This window comes from Stegostoma tigrinum, chromosome 39 (assembly GCF_030684315.1).
Source record: "Stegostoma tigrinum isolate sSteTig4 chromosome 39, sSteTig4.hap1, whole genome shotgun sequence".
NCBI classification, from domain to species: domain Eukaryota; kingdom Metazoa; phylum Chordata; class Chondrichthyes; order Orectolobiformes; family Stegostomatidae; genus Stegostoma; species Stegostoma tigrinum.
In genome coordinates, this window is record NC_081392.1 from 4,292,318 (window position 1) to 4,312,586 (window position 20,269).

A 20,269-nucleotide genomic window follows, 5' to 3' on the forward strand; every position below is an offset into this window, starting at 1 on the left:
AGGAGCAGGCCCTTCGGCCCACCATGTCTCTGCCAACCATGATGCTATTCTAAACTAATCCCTTCTGCCTGCGCATGGTCCATTTCCCTCTATTCCTTGCTTGGTCATCTGTCTGTCTAATTGTTGCTTAAGCGTTGTGATCATATCTGCTTCTGTTACCTCCCAGCAGCATTTTCCAGACACCAAACACACCCTTGTCAAAAAAAATTTCCTTGCACATCTCCTTTAAACTTTCCCTGTCACACCTTAAACCTACAGCCCCCCTAGTACTTGACATTTCCATCTTGGGAAGAGGACTCCAACTATCTACCCTATCCGTGCCTGTCGTAATTGGGTGTACAACTCCACCAATTTTTGTGTCGTCTGCAAACTTAGTAATCAGACATCTACATTTTCATCCAAATCCATTATAAATATTACAAGCAGCAGAGGTCCCAGTACTGATTCTTGCAGAACACCTTTGGTCACAGACCTCTAGTCAGAAAAACACCCCTCCATAGTTTCCCTCTTGTCTTCAATGACTAAGCCAACCTTGTATCCAACTTACCAACTCACTGTGAATCCCATGTGACTTAATCTTCTGAACCAACATACCATGAGGAACTTTGTCAAGTGTCGTAGTAAGGTCCATGTATATAACATGCTTTGCCTTCCCTTACCCTCATCAATCATCTTTGTCACTTACTTTTCCTCAAAACTCAATCAAATTTGTGAGACAGGACATTCCCCCCATAGAAAGCTATGCTGACTATCTCCAATAAATCTGTTGTTTTCAAATGCAGGTAAGGCCTGTCCCTAAGAATCATCTTTAATAATTTCCCTTCCCTGATATAAGGCTCACCAGCCTGTGATACCTTGGATTATCCCTGTTGTGCTTCTTAAACAAAGGAACAACGTTGGCTGTTCTCCAGTCCTCTGGGACCTTGCCTGCAGCTAAAGAGGATACAAAGAACTGTGCCAAGGCCCCAGCAATCTCGTTCCTTGCCTGTATCCTGGGATAGATCCCATCAGGCCCTGGGTTTTTCAAGCCACCCAGCACCACCACCTCCTTAATATTGACATGCCCCCGAATATTAACATACCCCACCCTCATCTTACCATCATCCATCTCCTCGGTCAATACCGATATGACATACTTATGAAGGCCCTTACCTACTTCCTCTGGATCTGTGCATTAATTCCCTCCTTTTGACCTTGAGCGGACCCACTCTCTCCCTCACTACCCTCTTGTTCCTACTAATACATCTAAAATACCTTGGGATTCTCCCACTTACCAAGGATATTTCATGGCCCCTTATAGCCCTCCTATTTCCATGTTTAAGTTCTTTCCTTCTTCTCTAATATTCCTCAAGGTCCTGGTCTGTTTCCAGTTTCCTAAACCTTATGTGTGCTTTTTTCTCCCTTTTTGATTAAAATGGATGACAGATTTCACACAGTAGTTGTGGATGAGTTATTGTAGGTCAGTTGCTGATTGGCTGGCTTGTGTTGCTGGGAGATAGCAATGGTGCAGATTCAGTTACCATACTGACCGAGGTCACTATGAAGACCCTGTTTATTCACCTTCTCCTGTGGCGTGTGACCCTCAGGCTAACTTCACCACCGGTCATATCGCACTCTCACTCTCTCTCTCTGGAGCACAAGTCTTCAGTACTATTGCAGAATGTTATTAGGGCCCATAGTCTTTGCAGTATCCAGTGTCTGCAACTGTTTCTTTATATCACATGAAGTGAATTGAATTGGCTGAAGACTAGAATGCTGGGGAACACTGCAGGAGGCTGAGATGGATCATACACACGACGCTTGTGGCTGAAGATTTCTGCGAATGCTCCAGCCTTATCTTTTGCACTGATGTGCTGGGTTCTTCCATCATTGAGGATGGGGATATATGTGGAGACTCCTCCTCCAGTGAGTTGTTTAATTGTCCATCACCGTTCACAACTGGATGTGGCAGGACTGCAGAGCTTAGATCTGATCCGTTGGTTGCAGGATTGCTTAGCTCTGTCTATCACTTGCTGCTTTTGTTGTTTGGCATGCAAGTAGTCCTGTTTGGTGGCTTCACCAGGTTGGCACGTCATCTTCAGGTATGCCTGGTGCTGCTCCTGGCATGCTCTCCCGCACACTTCATTGAATCAGGGTTGATCCCCTGCCTTAGTGGTATTGGTTGAGTGGGGGATATGCTGGGCCATGAGGTTACAGATTGTGCTGGAGTACAGTTCTGCTGCTGTTAATGGTCCACAGCGCCTTATGGATGCCCAGTCTTGAGTTGCTAGATCTGTTTGAAATTTGTCCAATTTAGCACGGTGTTAGTGCCATACTGCACTTTGGGGTCACACTGTGGTTAGCACTGCTGCCTCATAGCATCAGGAACCCGGGTTCGACAGTGACTGTCTTGCAGAGTTTGCATATTCTCCCTGTGTCCGTGTGCATTTCCTCCGGGTGCTCCAGTTTCTTCTCGCAGGCTGGAGATGTGCAGATTAGATGGATTGTCCGTGGGAAATGCAGGGTTCTGGGGACAGCATTGGTGTGTGGGATGCTTTTCAGAGGGTTGATGTGGACCAGATGGCCTGCTTCAACACTGTATGAACCTAACATGATGAAGGAATTCTCAAAGTGAAGCGGAGTTTTCCTCTCGACCAGGACTGTGTGTTGGCCACTCTTACCGATTACTGTCATGGACAGATGCACCTGGCAGATTGGTAAGGATGAGGTTAAGTATGTTTTTCCCTCTTATTGGTTCCCTCACCACCTGCCTCAGACCCAGTCTAGCAGCTGTGTCCTGTAGGACCCAACCAGCTCGATCAGTGGTGCTGCTGCTGAGGTGATGGACATTGGAGTCCCTCAGCTGGAGTACATTCTGTGCCTTTGCCATCTTCAGAGGTTCACCCAAGCTTCATTCAACATGAAGGAGCAATGATTCTTCAGCTAGGGGGCTGAGCTAACTGGCAATCAGCCAGACGTTTTCTTGCCCATGTTTGACTTAATGACATTAAATCTTCATGGGGTCCAGATTCAATACTGAAGACTCTGAGGGCAGGCTGTATGCCACTGTGCTGTCCCTGTCTTCTGGGCCTGCCCTGCTGAAGGAATACGACACATCTAAAGACAGTAATAATGGTGTCGTAATAGATGATACCGTGAGTGTGACTGTGTCAGGCTATTGCTTGGTTAGTCTGGGGGACACCTCTCCCAATTTTGGCATAAGCCCCCAGAAGTTGGTCATGAGAACTTTGCAGGATTGAACGAGCAGTGTTTACTGTTATAATTTCTGGTATCTAGGTTGGTGCAGGTGTCTCATTTCATTCCTTGGATGTTGTATGTAACTGGTCTGTTTCAGAGAACATAGAACTTAGAACATTACAGTGCAGTTGAGGCCCTTCGGGCCGCGATGGTTTCACAGGTTGGTGCAACAATCTGAAGCCCATCTAACCTACACTATTCCATTATCATCCATATGTTTATCCAATGACCATTTAAATGCCCTTAAAGTTGGCGAGTCTACTACTGTTGCAGGCAGGGCATTCCACGCCCTTACCCTCTGAGTAAAGAATCTACCCCTGACATCTGTCCTATATCTATCGCTCCTCAATTTAAAGCTGTGTCCCCTCATGCTAGCCATCTCCATTCGAGGAAAAAGGCTCTCGCTGTCCATCCTATCTAATCCTCTGATCATCTTGTATGTCTCTATTAAGTCACCTCTTAACCTTCTTCTCTTGAACAAAAACAGCCTCAAGTCCCTCAGCCTTTCCTCATAAGACCTTCTCTCTATACCAGGTAACATCCTGGTAAATCTCCTCTGCACCCTTTCCGATGTTTCCACATCCTTCCGATAATGCGGTGACCAGAACTGTACACAATACTTCAAATGCGGCCACACCAGAGTTTTGTACAGCTGCAACATGACCTCATGGCTCCGAAACTCAATCCCTCTACCAATAAAACCTAACACACCGTACGCCTTCTTAACAACCCTATCAACCTGGGTGGCAACTTTCAGGGATCTACGCACATGGACACCAAGATCCCCCTGCTCATCCACACTACCAAGAATCTTACCATTAGCCCAGTACTCTATTTGGGCAGCACGGTGGCACTGCAGCCTCATAGCACCAGCGATCCAGTTTCGATTCCCGTCTTGGGCGACTGTCTGTGTGGGTTTCCTCTGGGTGCTCCGGTTTCCTCCCACAGTCCAAAGATGTGCAGGCTGGGTGGATTGGCTATGCTAAAGTGCCTGTACTGTTCAGGGGTGTGTGAATTATGGGGGATGGTCTGGGTGGGATTCTCCAAGGAGCTGTGTGGACTTGTCGGGCCGAAGCACCTGTTTCCACACTGTAGGGAATCTAATCTAATGTATATTCCTGTTACTCTTTCCAAAGTGAATCACCTCACACTTTTCCACATTAAACTCCATTTGCCACCTCTCAACCCAGCTCTGCAGCTTATCTATGTCCCTCTGTAACCTGCAACATCCTTCCACACTATCCATAACTCCACCAACTTTACTGACATCTGCAAATTTACTAAGCCATCCTTCTATGCCCTCATCCAAGTCATTTAGAAAAATGACAAACAGCAGTGGCCCCAAAACAGATCCTTGTGGTACACCACTAGTCACTGGTCTCCAGGATGAACATTCCCCATCAACCACCACCCTCTGCCTTCTAACAGCTAGCCAATTTCTGATCCAAACTGCTAAATCACCCTCAATCCCATGCCTCCGTATTTTCTGCAATCGCCTACCATGGGGAACGGGGCAGTTAAGAACCAGTCATATTGCTGTCTGGAGTCACATGGACTCCACATGGGTTAAGAATGTCAGATTTCCTTTCCTGATGGGTATTAGTGACGCAGATGGTATTTTACAATAGTTACATGGTCAGCATTAGATTAGCATTTAATTCGACACCTGCCAGAACATTAGCTTGGGTCTCTGGATTACTGGTCTAGTAACAGCACCACTACACTACCACCTTCCCTACAGTGGAGGAAGCTGACAGCATGCCAGAGACCCTGCAGAGACGAGCATTAAATCCGGGATGAAGTAGGCTCAATCTTTCATCTTGATTGACTCAAGCAAATCACTACTGAAGGGAGAGACATGCAGGCAGAGATTTCTCTCTTGCTATATCAGGACAAATGCAAGAATATCAAAAGTGAAGTGATCATGACAATTTATGCAATGGGAGAAAAGGGTATATGAATTGGTTTGCTTGTCCATGCTGATTAGCCAGGTAGAAAGCAGGGTCCTGAGTAATTCAGAAAAGGTGCGAGACTTCAACATATTCATTTGTTTGTAGAGAATGGGTCTGTGTATCTAAATGTATGTCGCTTCCTAGTAACCAGTCAGCCAGCAACCTTTACCCCTGTAAATCATTTGCAAGTTGCTCATATTGCTTTTTTTTTCGGTTAATTCATGGGATGAGGGCCAGTATTTTGTTGCCCATCCCTAATTGCTCAGAGAACAGTTAAGTATTGACCACATTGCTGTGGGTCTGGAGTCACAGGTAGGCCAAACCTGGTAAGGATGGCACTTTCCTTCTCTAAAAGACATTAGTGAACCAGATGGGTTTTCCCTGACAGTTGAGAATTGATTCATGATCACCGTTTGAGTCTTAATTATAGTTGTTTAAATAAAAATTCAATTCAGATTACATGATCTGCCATGGCAAGAATAAACCTGGTCCCCAGAAGATTATCTGGGTCTCTGGATTGACAGTGATAATACCACCAAACCATCACCACCTTTGGGCCCTAGTGAGTCCAAGATAAAACACTTTAGCAACAAGTCTGTCTTTTGTAGCGCTGAAGGAAATATTGGTGCCTGAAGACTTTCAGACCCCCAGGCCAGAAGGGTCTTTAGCCTGTGGCTTTCAAGAAAGTGGGTGAGGTTGTCTCAAATGCTCTGACTTGGATCTTCTTGGTTCTCTCAGATTCTGGAGACATTGGAAAAATGGTGCTTTTTGGAGGGCCATCCAAGGAAAGGCTGGTGAGAACCCCAGGAATTCTTGACCATTCAGCCTATCGCTTGCTGCTGGCAAATGACGGGGAATCTTGAGTTAATTTCAGGATGACCGAAGTTTTTCAGCTGGTCAGAGAGTGCCAGCGTGGATTTGTAACAGGACTGATGAAGTTGATGGAGTTTTTCTCTGGAAAAGTTGCTGAACTGGTGGACAGTGGGATGACTATGGGTGTTCTTTTTACGCACTTCCCGCGAGCTTTGGTAAAGCTCTTCATAAGTGACTGCTCCTAAAGCTGAAGATCATGGAGGAGAGGGGCTTACTGAGGTGGTTAGGACATTAACTGTGTCAGGAGAGTCAGGGATAATGGGCACGTTAATTGACAGGATATGACGAGTGGCATCCTTTAAGATGTGGGGGATCCCACCCATTGAATGGTGCCACCAATTAGAGGCTGACAGCTCTCTTGACTATGAATGTCATCGGTGAGGGGAGGCAGTGGCTGCTGTCAGGGCAACACCCACCTGAGGCTGGAACTGTACCTGGATCCCAGGCCAGATGTGAGTGATGGTAGGCAGGGAGGGTTGGTTTTAGCAATGAGGCTGTGGTTTTGGCTGTGACACTCAATGAGACTTCTTTTCCAATATTGCCCCTCCATCAGCTACAGAGCGACTTTGAACAAGGAATAGGCACTGCACTCCACACTCAGCTCCCCCCTCTACCTGTTGTCCACATAACAAGCCTCCGTCTCCATCCCCATGCCATCACTGGTAAGAAGAGGCTCAGGAGTGGTCAGCCATTAGCCGATTGGGAGTCAAGATTGACAGGGAAGACCACCCATGCTTACAGACAAATGCTTACAGCTCATCTTTTCCAGCGTGAGTCTAGGAATCCTTTCTCCACACAAAGTATCATTTGGGATTCACCTCCCAGCGATCCTGCGCCAATTTCTATGTTTGAATCTGAGGTGGTTAGATGTCCAATAACCTAGGAATGAGAGGCGGGAGTGAATATATTGAACAAGGTCATAGTTCATCCATGAGCTTGGTGAATGGTTGGATAGGCTGGAAGGATTAAAGAAACTATTTCTCCATCTGTATTCTTGTTGTTATTCCAACCCATTACCCACTCAATTAGATTCCAGCCTTTAATGCATTCTTAGGTTTCTGATATCTTTTGGGATTAATCTTGAGTATGGCTGACAAAAGAAAGACTTTGTTGAAGCTTTGTTTTATATTGCACTCATCAGGATAATTCACAAGACTACCAACGTATTGAGAAGACAGCATCAATACTGCGTGAGAGGAATGTGCTGGTTGATTGGCAATTGGATTCTGGCTAGGCATTGTCCTGGAGAATGCACTGTTAGATGATGACTGACAATAAACTGAGCTTTGTTTAAAATTTAAATCGGGCAGCTTCCCAGTGATTGGTCAAGGCGTTGCCATGAGAAATGAACCAGAGAATGGCTGTCATTTATTTGCTGAGTTGAGACAGGTGCAGTGTGTGGACATGTTCCTTCTGCCTGCACAGCACAGGGTCGTGTATGTTAATACATGAAACTTCCAGTACATGAGCACCACAGTATGAACCTGTCTGACAATTGATTATCAGAATAATTCTTTGCATGTTAATAAATTCTCTGCTACCAAATGCCATTCGTATGGATCCCCTGAAACCCACAATTAAATAATAATTCATTACTTGCTGTCTGTTACTAAGTGTAAACCCCCACCAAAATCATCAATTAGATTCTAGCCTGTAGTTAATCCCAGGTATTTTTTAGTCTATATATAAATTTCGTGAACTCTGATTCCAACCTGCAACCCGTTCTTGGCTCTGTGCTATTTTGTATATAAATCCTTTGACTAAATTCTCTCCTGAATCTCTCTGTTGGATTATCTGTTGGTTTATACATCAACCCACTTGTGCTGCTCAATTAGATTCCAGTCTGTAACACTTTCTTGGGGATTTGTTTTTCTATCTATAACCTTTGATTAGACTTCAGCATAAACCACTCTCAGATCTCCCATTATCCTGTACAAACCATGATGAAATTCTAGACTTGAATTCCAGCTTTATTTCATACTGAATGAAGCTTTGGAGAGAGATGGGAATCTGTTCTATTTATGATTCTCACTATCTGTCCAATTAGAGTTCCTTCAGTTACACTTTCATAAGTACCTATTATTCTATATGTAAACCCCCAAACATTCATTGCAGCCTGTCATTTGTTATTAGACTCGTAGAATTTCTACAATGCTGAAACACGCCATTCAGCCCAACGAGTCCACACTGTCCCTCTGAAGAGCATCCTATCCAGGCCCACTGTCCTACCCTATCCCTGTATCCCTGCATTTCCCATGGCTAATCCCCCTAGCCTGTAGATTGCTGGACACTATGGGGTAATTTAGCATGACCGATCCACCTAACTTCCTACCTAATGTCGGAGGAAACCGGAGCACCCAGAGGAACCCATGTAGACACGGGGAGAATATGCAAACACCACACAGACAGATGTCTGAGGACAGAATTGAACCTGGGTCCCTGGCACTGAGGCAGCAGTGCTAACCACTAAGCAACCGTGCTGCCTAAATTCCATGGAGAAATTCCTGAATCCCTTCCTTAGATGATATTCTCTATCTCAATCCCTGGGCATCCATCCATCTGTATAGAAACTTTCTGAAGCCCTTGAATAGATTTGGGCCACCAAGTCTTCATGTTTTTCTTTTCCCTCAAACTGGGTGGGTTAGATCCCTGCCTGTAACTCAATCCTAGCTGCCTATTGGTTGATGAATAGCTGTCTGTCTGTTGTCCCTTCTGTATGTTGCCTGTTGTGTTCTGCGTCCAACTTCCAGCAGGGGAGCAGGGCTATCCTTCAGTCAGAGTGATGAGTTTACCAAGATGGTTTTCCAGCATGGTTGCCGGGCACTGTTGTGTGATAGCCAGGCTGTGATTTGACAGTGACTGGCAGAGTTGCCAAGATATGTTTGGGAGCTGGGAATACAGTATGCTCAGTGATTGCTGCAACATGTATGGAATGTGCTTAGATGCTGGAATGGGAATTTAGTTAAATAGAAACATGGAAGAAGCCCTCAATCCTGTTCTGTCATTTAGTGAGTCTGTGGTTGACCTGTGAACTGATTCCACTTATAACCACTTTTACTTCATTTCCTTTAGACCTTTGTTTAGTACGAATATGAACGCAGATTTAATATTTACAATTGATCTCACCACAACTACTATTTGAGAGGATTCCAAATTTCCAACACCCTCTGTACATGGAAATGTTCCCCAATTCCACTCCTGAAAGGTCTGACTCCAGCTTTTACAATTTGCTCCCTGCTCTTATACGCCCCGATCAGCAAAAACAGATTCCCTCAATCTGCCTCTGTCATCCTCCTTCATATCTTCAAAACATAACTAATTCATCTCTTAACTTTCTAAATTCCGGGCTGTACCGCCAGAGTTTGGCCTATATACCCAAGTACTTTAACCATCAGAATGCAGGCATCATTCTGGTAAATCTATACTGCACTCTCTCCAAGGTCTGTGGTTGATGCATTGCTCTGTAGCACTCACAGTATTTCAGGAGTGGCCTAACTGTGCAGCTGTATTGAAATTCCAACCTCTGTGTGTTCCAGTCCTTCAGCTAGAAAGGCCCATGTTCTATTCACCCTATTTTGATACTTTATGTACCCGTTTATGATCTCTCTTAGTGATCCACGAACCTGCACTGGGAATGACTGCGAGAATGAGCTCAGTGCATGCACGAATGTGTTAATTGATTGCTGAGTTACTTCTCAGGAGGTGAGCACTGGTCACAGGGATATGTTCAAAGGTTACCAGGATGGGTTAGTGTTTATTGGGCCGGTTGCTGCAGTGCATTTGTTGGTTACCAGGATGGGTTTGGTAGTTGCCAGGATGGTTTCTTGGATGTGTTCACTGGTTGCTGGGAGATGTTCAATAATTGGTTATTGGGAGACTGGTTGCCTAGATGATGTAATGGTTGCTAGGGCATGTTCACCGGTTGCCAGGATGTATTCTTTGGCTGCTGGGCTTGTCATCACGATGAGCTCAGTGTTTGCCAGCTTGTTGCTGGAATATGTTCAGGGGCTGCCAGGACACTTTAGTGGTTGCCAAGTTGGTTCAGTGGTTGCCAGTCACATTACCAGGATGAGTTTGGAGGTTGCCAGGATGAGTTCAGAAGTTGCTAGGATGAGTTTGGAGGTTGCCACATTAGTTGCCGAGATGTGTTTAGAGGTTGCCAGGTTGGTTGCCAGGATGAGTTCAGAGGTTGCCAGGTGGTTGCTAGGATGAGTTTGGAGGTTGCCAGGTGGTTGCTGGGATGAGTTTGGAGATTGCCAGATGGTTGCTAGGATGAGTTTGGAGGTTGCCACATTGGTTGCCAAGATGTGTTTAGAGATTGCCAGGTTGGTTGCCAGGATGTGTTTAGATGTTGCCGGGATGAGTTTAGAGTTTGCCAGTTTGGTTGCCAAGATCAGTTTAGAGGTTGCCAAGTGGTTACCTGGATGAGTTTAGAGGTTGCCAAGTGGTTACTGGGATGAGTTTAGAGGTTGCCAAGTGGTTACCGGGATGAGTTTGGAGTTTGCCAAGTGGTTACCTGGATGAGTTTACAGGTTGTCAAGTGGTTACTGGGATGAGTTTGGAGGTTGCCAAGTGGATGCCGGGATGAGTTTAGAGGTTGCCAGGTTAGTTGCCGGGATGAGTTTAGAGGTTGCCAGGTTGGTTGCCGGGATGAGTTTAGAGGTTGCCAGATGGTTGCTAGGATGAGTTTGGAGGTTGCCACATTGGTTGTCGGAATGAGTTTAGAGGTTGCCAGGTTGGTTGCCGCGATGAGTTTAGAGTTTGTCAGTTTGGTTGCCAAGATCAGTTTAGAGGTTGCCAAGTGGTTACCTGGATGAGTTTACAGGTTGTCAAGTGGTTACTGGGATGAGTTTGGAGGTTGCCAAGTGGATGCCGGGATGAGTTTAGAGGTTGTCAGGTTGGTTGCCGGGATGAGTTTACAGGTTGCCAGGTTGGTTGCCGGGATGAGTTTAGAGGTTGCCAGGTGGTTGCTGGGATGAGTTCAGAGGTTGTCAGGTTGGTTGCCGGGATGAATTTACAGGTTGTCAGGTTGGTTGCCAGGATGAGTTTACAGGTTGCCAGGTTGGTTGCCGTGATGAGTTTAGAGGTTGCCAGGTGGTTGCCGGGATGAGTTCAGAGATTGTCAGGTGGATGCCGGGATGAGTTTGGAGGTTGCCAGGTTGGTTGCCGGGATATGCTCAAGGTCACTGGATTGGTTTTTGGGATGAGTTCGGGGGTTGCTGGATCATTAGTCAGTAGCCGATACCCTTTCAGACATTGCAAGGACAGGACGTGTTGGTTGGTGAGCCGGCCTGTCTCGCTACCATCACTGAGTGTGAAGTGTGTCCGTGCCTCTTGTATAACATTGCTTCTGAAAGCTGGTGCTCCCTTCCGAGCTCACCCCTCCCCCCACCTCGCTCAGGCTGTTGATGCGGCTGTGACAAATCCTGCCTGACTCTCCTTCGCAGTGAAGCATTCTCTGATTAAACCCACTAGCTTCTATTGCTCGGGTTTGAAAAGATGCCATTCTCTCTGTAATCTCGGGCCTGAGCTGGTATCTGTTCAGTTCTTGGATCCAGCTGGAGGTGTCGAAGCAGTGCAGTACCTTGTTGACGTGTGTGTGTGTGTGTGTGTGTGTGTGTGTGTGTGTGTGTGTGTGTGTGTGTGTGTGTGTGTGTGTGTGTGTGCGCGCACGTGTGTGTTTAGACAGAAGAGAGAGAGAGTGTAGGATGTAGGTACACTGCAGCATTCCACATTCACTGAATGTGCTGAGGTCAGACAAGGAGATGGGAAAGTGGGACTGCAGCACTCTCAATCCAGGATGTGTTGGAGGAGGAGTGGGGGGAGCTGAATGATCTCAGAGTCTCCACTGTTACTTGCAGTTGGGCGACTGGATTAATGAGAAGATGCTGACAGTCCGGACCACGTCACACGATGATGTTCAGAAGCTGCACAAAAAATGGCTGAAGCACCAGGCGTTTATGGCAGAGCTAGCGTTGAACCGGGAATGGCTGGCTAAGATTGAGAAGGTAAGGGGGTGGGGTGGGGGTGGTGGGTTGTGAGGGCGCAGTGACTAAGGGACCGGGGAGAATTGTGACCGAAATTGAGAGGCTGTCCGACTCAAGTATCTCTGCTGTATTTTTATAATTTGTTCTGCTTGAATTTTCTGTAATGATTTCATCCTACTGTAAGTCTTTCTTAACATCAACATAAATACAGGGAGCCCGAGTTATCAGGCAGTCTGGGCTATCAGGAAAGCATCTGGAGTTATTTGGGGCAATGAGTTATTGGGGGGTTCTTGGGTTATTTTGGGATCCTGGGTTACTTGGAGAGTCACAATTTAATCTGGGGGTCCCAGATTATCTGGAAATGCAAGTTACTTAGGGGCCTTTGGTTATTTAGGGGCACTGGATTATTTGCGGGGGGGTACTGGGTTATTGGGGCGTTTGGGTTATTGGAGAGGCTGATATATTTCAGGGGTGCTGGGTTATTGGGGGTACTGGTTTATTGGGATGCTAGGTTATTGGGGGGCAGTTCGTTTATTTCAGGGGTACAGGGTTATTGGGGCTGGAGGGTTATTTAGGGGGTGCTGGTTTATTTTAGGGGTGCTGGGTTATTGGGGCGTTTGGGTTATTGGAGAGGCTGATATATTTCAGGGGTGCTGGGTTATTGGGGGTACTGGTTTATTGGGGTGCTAGGTTATTGGGGGGCAGTTCGTTTATTTCAGGGGTACTGGGTTATTGGGGCTGGAGGGTTATTTAGGGGGTGCTGGTTTATTTTAGGGGTGCTGGGTTATTGGGGCTGGTGGGTTATTTAGGGGGTGCTGGTTTATTTTAGGGGTGCTGGTTTATTTTGGGGCTGCTGGATTATTGGGAGGGGCTGGTTGATTTTGCGGGAGCTGGTTTATTTTGGGGATGCTGTGTTTTTGGGGTGTGCGTTTATTTTGGGGGCTCTGGGTTATTGGGGGTGCTGGGTTATTAGGGGGCTCATTTATTTTGGGGGTGCTGGGTTATTGGGAGGGGCCGGTTTATTTTGGGGGGGGTGCTGGGTTATTGTGGGGGGGGCTGGTTTATTTTCGGGGGGGGTGGTTTATACTGGGGGGGGTTGCTGGGATATTGGGGGTGCCAGGTTATTACGGGGCTGGTTTATTTTGGGGGGGGTGGTTTATACTGGGGGGGGTTGCTGGGATATTGGGCGTGCCAGGTTATTACGGGTCTGGTTTATTTTGGGAGGGGCCGGTTTATTTTGGGGGGGTGCTGGGTTATTGGGGGGGCTGGTTTATTTCGGGGGGGTGGTTTATATTGGGGGGTTGCTGGGTTATTGGGGATGCCGGGCTATTACGGGTCTGGTTTAATTCAGGGGGGTGGTTTATATTGGGGTGTTGCTGGGATATTGGGGGTGCCGGGTTATTACGGGCCTGGTTTATTTTGGGGGGGCTGGTTTATATTGGGGGGTGTGCTGGGTTATTACGGGTCTGGTTTATTTTGGGGGGGGGAGGTTTATATTGGTGGGGTTGTTGGGTTATTGGGGGTGCTGGGTTATGACGGGTCTGGTTTATTTTCGGGGTGTGGTTTATATTGGGGGGGTTGCTGGGATATTGGGGGTGCTGGGTTATTATGGGTCTGGTTTATTTTCGGGGGGGGTGGTTTATATTGGGGGGGTTGCTGGGATATTGGGGGTGCTGGGTTATTACGGGTCTGGTTTATTTTGGGGGGGTTGGTTTATATTGGGGGGGTTGCTGGGTTATTACGGGTCTGGTTTATTTCGGGGGGGGTGGTTTATATTGGTGGGGGTGCCAGGTTATTAGGGGGCTGGTTTATTTTGGGGGGGGGTGGTTTATATTGGGGGGGTTGCTGGAATATTGGGAGTGCTGGGTTATTACGGGGCTGGTTTATTTTGGGGACGGTGGTTTACTTTGGGGGGGTTGCTGGGATATTGGGGGTGCCAGGTTATTACGGGGCTGGTTTATTTTGGGGGGGGTGGTTTATACTGGGGGGGGTTGCTGGGATATTGGGCGTGCCAGGTTATTACGGGTCTGGTTTATTTTGGGAGGGGCCGGTTTATTTTGGGGGGGTGCTGGGTTATTGGGGGGGCTGGTTTATTTCGGGGGGGTGGTTTATATTGGGGGGTTGCTGGGTTATTGGGGATGCCGGGCTATTACGGGTCTGGTTTAATTCAGGGGGGTGGTTTATATTGGGGTGTTGCTGGGATATTGGGGGTGCCGGGTTATTACGGGCCTGGTTTATTTTGGGGGGGCTGGTTTATATTGGGGGGTGTGCTGGGTTATTACGGGTCTGGTTTATTTTGGGGGGGGGAGGTTTATATTGGTGGGGTTGTTGGGTTATTGGGGGTGCTGGGTTATGACGGGTCTGGTTTATTTTCGGGGTGTGGTTTATATTGGGGGGGTTGCTGGGATATTGGGGGTGCTGGGTTATTATGGGTCTGGTTTATTTTCGGGGGGGGTGGTTTATATTGGGGGGGTTGCTGGGATATTGGGGGTGCTGGGTTATTACGGGTCTGGTTTATTTTGGGGGGGGTTGGTTTATATTGGGGGGGGTTGCTGGGTTATTACGGGTCTGGTTTATTTCGGGGGGGGTGGTTTATATTGGTGGGGGTGCCAGGTTATTAGGGGGCTGGTTTATTTTTGGGGGGGGTGGTTTATATTGGGGGGGTTGCTGGAATATTGGGAGTGCTGGGTTATTACGGGGCTGGTTTATTTTGGGGACGGTGGTTTACTTTGGGGGGGTTGCTGGGATATTGGGGGTGCCGGGTTATTACGGGGCTGGTTTATTTTCGGGGGTGTGGTTTATATTGGTGGGGGTGCCAGGTTATTAGGGGGCTGGTTTATTTTTGGGGGGGGTGGTTTATATTGGGGGGGTTGCTGGGATATTGGGAGTGCTGGGTTATTACGGGGCTGGTTTATTTTGGGGGCGGTGGTTTACTTTGGGGGGGTTGCTGGGATATTGGGGGTGCCGGGTTATTACGGGGCTGGTTTATTTTCGGGGGTGTGGTTTATATTGGGGGATTGCTGGGATAATGGGAGTGCCGGGTTATTACGGGGCTGGTTTATTTCGGGGGGGGGGGTTGGTTTATATTGGGGGGGGTTGCTGGATTATTGGGGGTGCCGAGTTATTACAGGTCTGGTTTATTTTGGGGGTGGTGGTTTATATTGGGGTGTTGCTGGGATATTGGGGGTGCCGGGTTATTATGGAGCTGGTTTATTTTGGGCGGGGGGTGGTTTATATTGGGGGGGGGTTGCTGGATTATTGGGGGTGCCGGGTTATTACGGGTCTGGTTTATTTTGGGGGGGGTGGTTTATATTGGGGGGGTTGCTGGGTTATTATGGGTCTGGTTTATTTCGGGGGGGTGGTTTATATTGGTGGGGGTGCCGGGTTATTAGGGGGCTGGTTTATTTTTGGGGGAGGTGGTTTATATTGGGGTGGTTGCTGGGATATTGGGGGTGCTGGGTTATTACGGGGCTGGTTTATTTTGGGGGCGGTGGTTTACTTTGGGGGGGTTGCTGGGATATTGGGGGTGCCGGGTTATTACGGGGCTGGTTTATTTTCGGGGGTGTGGTTTATATTGGGGGATTGCTGGGATATTGGGAGTGCCGGGTTATTACGGGGCTGGTTTATTTTGGGGAGGGGGGTTGGTTTATACTGGAGGGGGTTGCTGGATTATTGGGGGTGCCGAGTTATTACAGGTCTGGTTTATTTCGGGGGTGGTGGTTTATATTGGGGTGTTGCTGGGATATTGGGGGTGCCGGGTTATTATGGAGCTGTTTTATTTTGGGCGGGGGGTGGTTTATATTGGGGGGGGGTTGCTGGATTATTGGGGGTGCCGAGTTATTACAGGTCTGGTTTATTTCGCTGGGGGAGTGGGTTATATTGGGGGGTGTGCTGGGTTATTATGGGTCTGGTTTATTTCAGTTGTGATGGGTTATTGGGGGTGATGGATTATTTATGTGGGACTGGGTTGTTTGTGGGGTCTGGATTTTCTGGCAACACTGGGTTATTTGCGGGCTGGTTGATTATTTTGGGCGATCTGGGTTATTTGGGGCTTGTGGGTTTTCTGGTAATGCTGACTTATAGGTGGGGCTGGGTTTTTTGTGTGTTGGTGGGTTATTGGGGAGAGTAGGTTATTTTGGGTACTCTTTTAGTTTAAGAGTCCTGGATTAGTTTGGTTATCTCTAGATGTTATCAGTATCTGCGGTTGCACACAACATTGTTTCATGTTATTATTGCTATTTATGAAATTGCATTATTGTGTGAAATATTTGTAAATGATTTGAGATGTGAAAGGGTTGGTCTTGGAAGGTTCTTGATTGGCTGTGGTTGTGTAAGTGGGTCAGTGTTTTGTTAGATCAAACAAATAATACAACATTGGACCTATATGGTACATTAGCATCATATTTCATGAATGACTTCAGAATGATTTCATATGTTATGTGATATAATGTGCTGGGCTGTCTTGGACACTCACAAGTCATTCACAACCCTTATTGTAACATACGTGTAACTCGCGAGTTCATAGATCTCAAAGCATTGGACAGACCCTTTGGCCCAACCAGTCCATGCCGACCATGCTCCCAAACTAAACCAGTCGCATCTGCCTGCGCTTGGCCCATATCCCTCCAAACATTTCTTATTCATGTACTTTTAAATGTTCTAATTCTACCCTCATCCACCACTTCCTCTGGAAGTTCATCCCACATATGAACCATTCTTGGTATTAAAAAATTTGCCTGTCATGTCTTTTTTAAATGTTTCCCCTCTCACTTTAAAAATATGCCCCCTAGTCTTGAAAACTCCTACCCTAGGGAAAAAAACATCAACCATTCACATTATCTATATCTCTTGCTAATCTATTCTGTAGTTTTTTCTCTCTCAGCGACTCTCATCTCTGTAGCAATTTATAACACCAAAGTTTAGAGTCATAAAGTATGTGAGGTGTTGATGTCTGGCTGACGCTCATTCTGCAGAAGCTTCTGGAAAGTTACTGTTTTGTTCAGTTGCCCGATTATAGCAGTCAGCTTTGTGGGGCTTGTTAACATGTTTTAAAAGCAGCCACTAAATATTAGTACCTATTAAAAAGCTTTTTTTATTCCACTTGTAACAGGGCACAATTTCACAATTTATGGGTCACACAAAATGTGGAAGTATTATGAACTCTGAGGAGGATAGTGTAAAAAAGACTTTAAAAGGACATTGGCACATGATAGAGTGGGCAGATAGGTAATGGCAGGTGCCATTCAATGCAGAAAAGTGTGAGGTATACACATTGATAGGAAGATCATGGACAGACTGTGTATTAGAGAAAGCTTACAACTCTAAAGAGGGCGCAAGAGTAGAGGGGCCTGAATGTATATGCACAGCAGTCATAAGTGTGTTAGTACATGTTGAGAGAACAATTAATAAAACATACAGTATCCTAGGCTTTATTACCTGGAAATAACAAGAGCTCTAGGAGGTTATGTTGAAACAGGACTGAGTGCTTATATTTGATGGATAAGAAAGTCTGAATCTTTCATTTGTACAAACCTAATTTAGTTTGTTGGCATTGAACTGAAATCTACAGTTTATGCTCTGTAGGTGCTTTCAGTGAGGTTCTTATTCCAGGGTTACAGTAAAAGAGCAGATTAATTCATAAACAGCTGAAACTGAATCCTCATTAAGTGACTTAAATCGTCTCTTTTGCTGGGAGCGTATATAAGTAGTAAACTGGTGTGTCGTAGCACTTGAATGCAACTTCCAGTAGAATGCTAGAGTTGAGCAAACTCAAAGAGTTCATGGGATAAAAGGAAAAGGTGTTTGGTTGCTTTTGCCTAAACAATGTGGTTATTTGTTCAGTATAATAGTCTTTAAACAAAAATAAAGGCCTTTAGTTTCGGTTTAGGTCTCTAATCTTTTGTTCCTCTTGTTCGGTATAAAACCGCCACTGAGGTAAAAGAAAGGTAAAAAGTGTAAAGAGCTAGGCTACCAGAATAATTAATTAATTTAAGAAAATATGGCAGTCATGGCAGGTTGTGTGATGTTCACTCTAATTTTTCATGATGCTGCATGGATATCTGAGGAAGTGTGTGGAACCTCCCAGCACAGCAGTCGCATATCTTAGAGGGAACGTTGTTCAGTTGATGTGTTGCTGCTGAAGTACGTGGGTGCTGCTGGACACTAAGATGATGCGTGTGAACAGTCTGCAGTAAGTGTTTGATCTTAATGACTGGCATAGTTGACTGAGCGGTTGAACATCCTACAGGTGCTCCAATTTCATATATTCCGATTTTCTTTTCTATAACCATATGCATGATTCTGAAGAGACTGGATTGGGTGGGTACCCAGAGGATGGCTCTTCTCGTGGGAGAGAATAAAAGAATATGACACTGTTGAAAGCTAAGGTGTTTCCCATTTAAGAGAGGTGAGAATTTTTCTCTCTCAGTGTGGTGTTTGAGTGTGGAATACTGATCTGTGGAAGGTTGTGGAGACTGGGTCTTTAAATTTATTCAAGGCTTGAGAAAGATAGATGTTTTAGAGACAAAGGAGTCAAGGATTATAAGCGGCAGATGGGAAAGTGGAGCTGAGACCATAACTAGCCATGATCTTATGGATGATGGATGAAGGGGCGAAATGATCTACTCTTCCTCCTTCGTCCTATCTACCATGTTCTCTGTATGTTCCCCTTCCTAATGCACCTGCTTTTGTATTCAGCTTCCATCATCTTTTCAGGTTCTGGAATCCAATAGCTCTCTGTGTAAGAAAATTCTCTGTGTCTCCTCTTTGAAGCTGGTGTTTCTTACTTAGTGACCCATTCGCCAGAGCGGTTTCAAATCTCTCATGACCCGAGTTATCTGCTATCCTTCACTGCTGTAAGGACAACAGTCTGAATTATTCCAGCAATTCCTCAAGACTGAAGTAGCTCAAAGTGGTACCTTCCTGATAAATCTCCTTTCATAGAGTCATACAGCATGGAAACAGACCTTTCGGTCCAACCAGCCCGTGCCGAAATAATCCTAAACTACACAAATAAAAACCGCAAGAACAGTGGATGCCGTACATCAGGAAACCAAAACAGAGAGCCGTCCTCATCGCAGTTTACTACATTGTCAAGTTCCGTGTCAGCAGCAAACTTTATAATGTAATTCCCCTTGCCATATCTAGGTCAAACAAAAAATTGAAAATGTTAGATCAAATATGAAATTGAAAAATGTTCAAACAAATATAAAATTGAGAATGTCAGTATTAGAATCACAGGACCCAACGTAGGGCACGACTAGGATAGCTCCAGATTTGATTGAGAAGAGATGATGCTGTTTGCTCTTTGCATTCGGGGGTGGGTTCCTGTATGTAATAATATCTCTGATGGGTTGACTGGAAAAGTAGGTTAAACAAAAAAAAAGAGAGAATAGAAGAATCTTATTGTGTGGCATGGTGCAAGTGTCCATACCTCTGGATCGGGAGGCTCAAGTCCTAGCAGCTCCACAGGCACATAACATCTCTGAACAGGTTAACTAGAAAAATAGGTTAAATTTTAAAACTACCAATGTCTTGAGCCCTCTTGTGGCACAGTGGTAGTGTCACTATCTCTTAACCAGGAGGCTTGCATTTAAATCCTACCTAAACCAGGGATGTGTCTTAACATCGCTGGGTTTATTCGGAAAGGATCAATTGAGGGCCCTCTTGTGGCACAGTGATAGTGTCCCTACCCCTGGTCCAAGGGGCTTGGTTTCAAGCACCACCAGAAGTGTGTAATAACATCTTTGAACAGGAAGATTAAAAACTAGGTTAAAACAAAAAGAAACAGGAGTTAGTCAGACCATCTTGTGGCGCAGTAATGGTGGCTCTACCCCTGGATCAGGATGCCTGTGGCCCCAGAGGTGCTTAACAACATCTTTGAAAAGGTTGATTCGAAAACAAAAGAGGTAGAACACACTTTGTTAACTTGCAGTATATTGATCCTTCAGGATTAGGGGAAAAGGCAGGAAAATGGAGTCGCCGATTATTGGATCAGCCCTGATCTCGTTGAAAGAAAGGAGTTGGGCTCCTCTCCTCCCAACTCCATGTTGACTGAGCCCCCTCCCTCTCTCCGTACTTTGCCCTCACCTTTGGTGGTTCCATTGTCCTTGCAGGCCATTGCACATAATCTGATGAATTGGAACGGTGGATAGTAGGTAGAAAATACCATCGGAGATTTGGTGATGGAGAAGAAAAGAGCTGGGTTCTTCCCCAGAGCGT

The 20,269-nt window shown here is 46.0% G+C and overlaps 1 protein-coding gene across 1 annotated transcript in view; it reads left to right on the forward strand.

The window, feature by feature from the left end:
* LOC125447720 (spectrin beta chain, non-erythrocytic 4-like) overlaps nucleotides 1-20,269 on the forward strand; it is a 184,419-nt gene that overhangs the window by 80,264 nt on the left and 83,886 nt on the right. Inside the window, exon 19 of the mRNA XM_059641028.1 lies at nucleotides 11,924-12,070. Coding sequence (XP_059497011.1) covers nucleotides 11,924-12,070 — 147 coding nt within the window. The remainder of the gene's footprint in view (nucleotides 1-11,923; nucleotides 12,071-20,269) is intronic.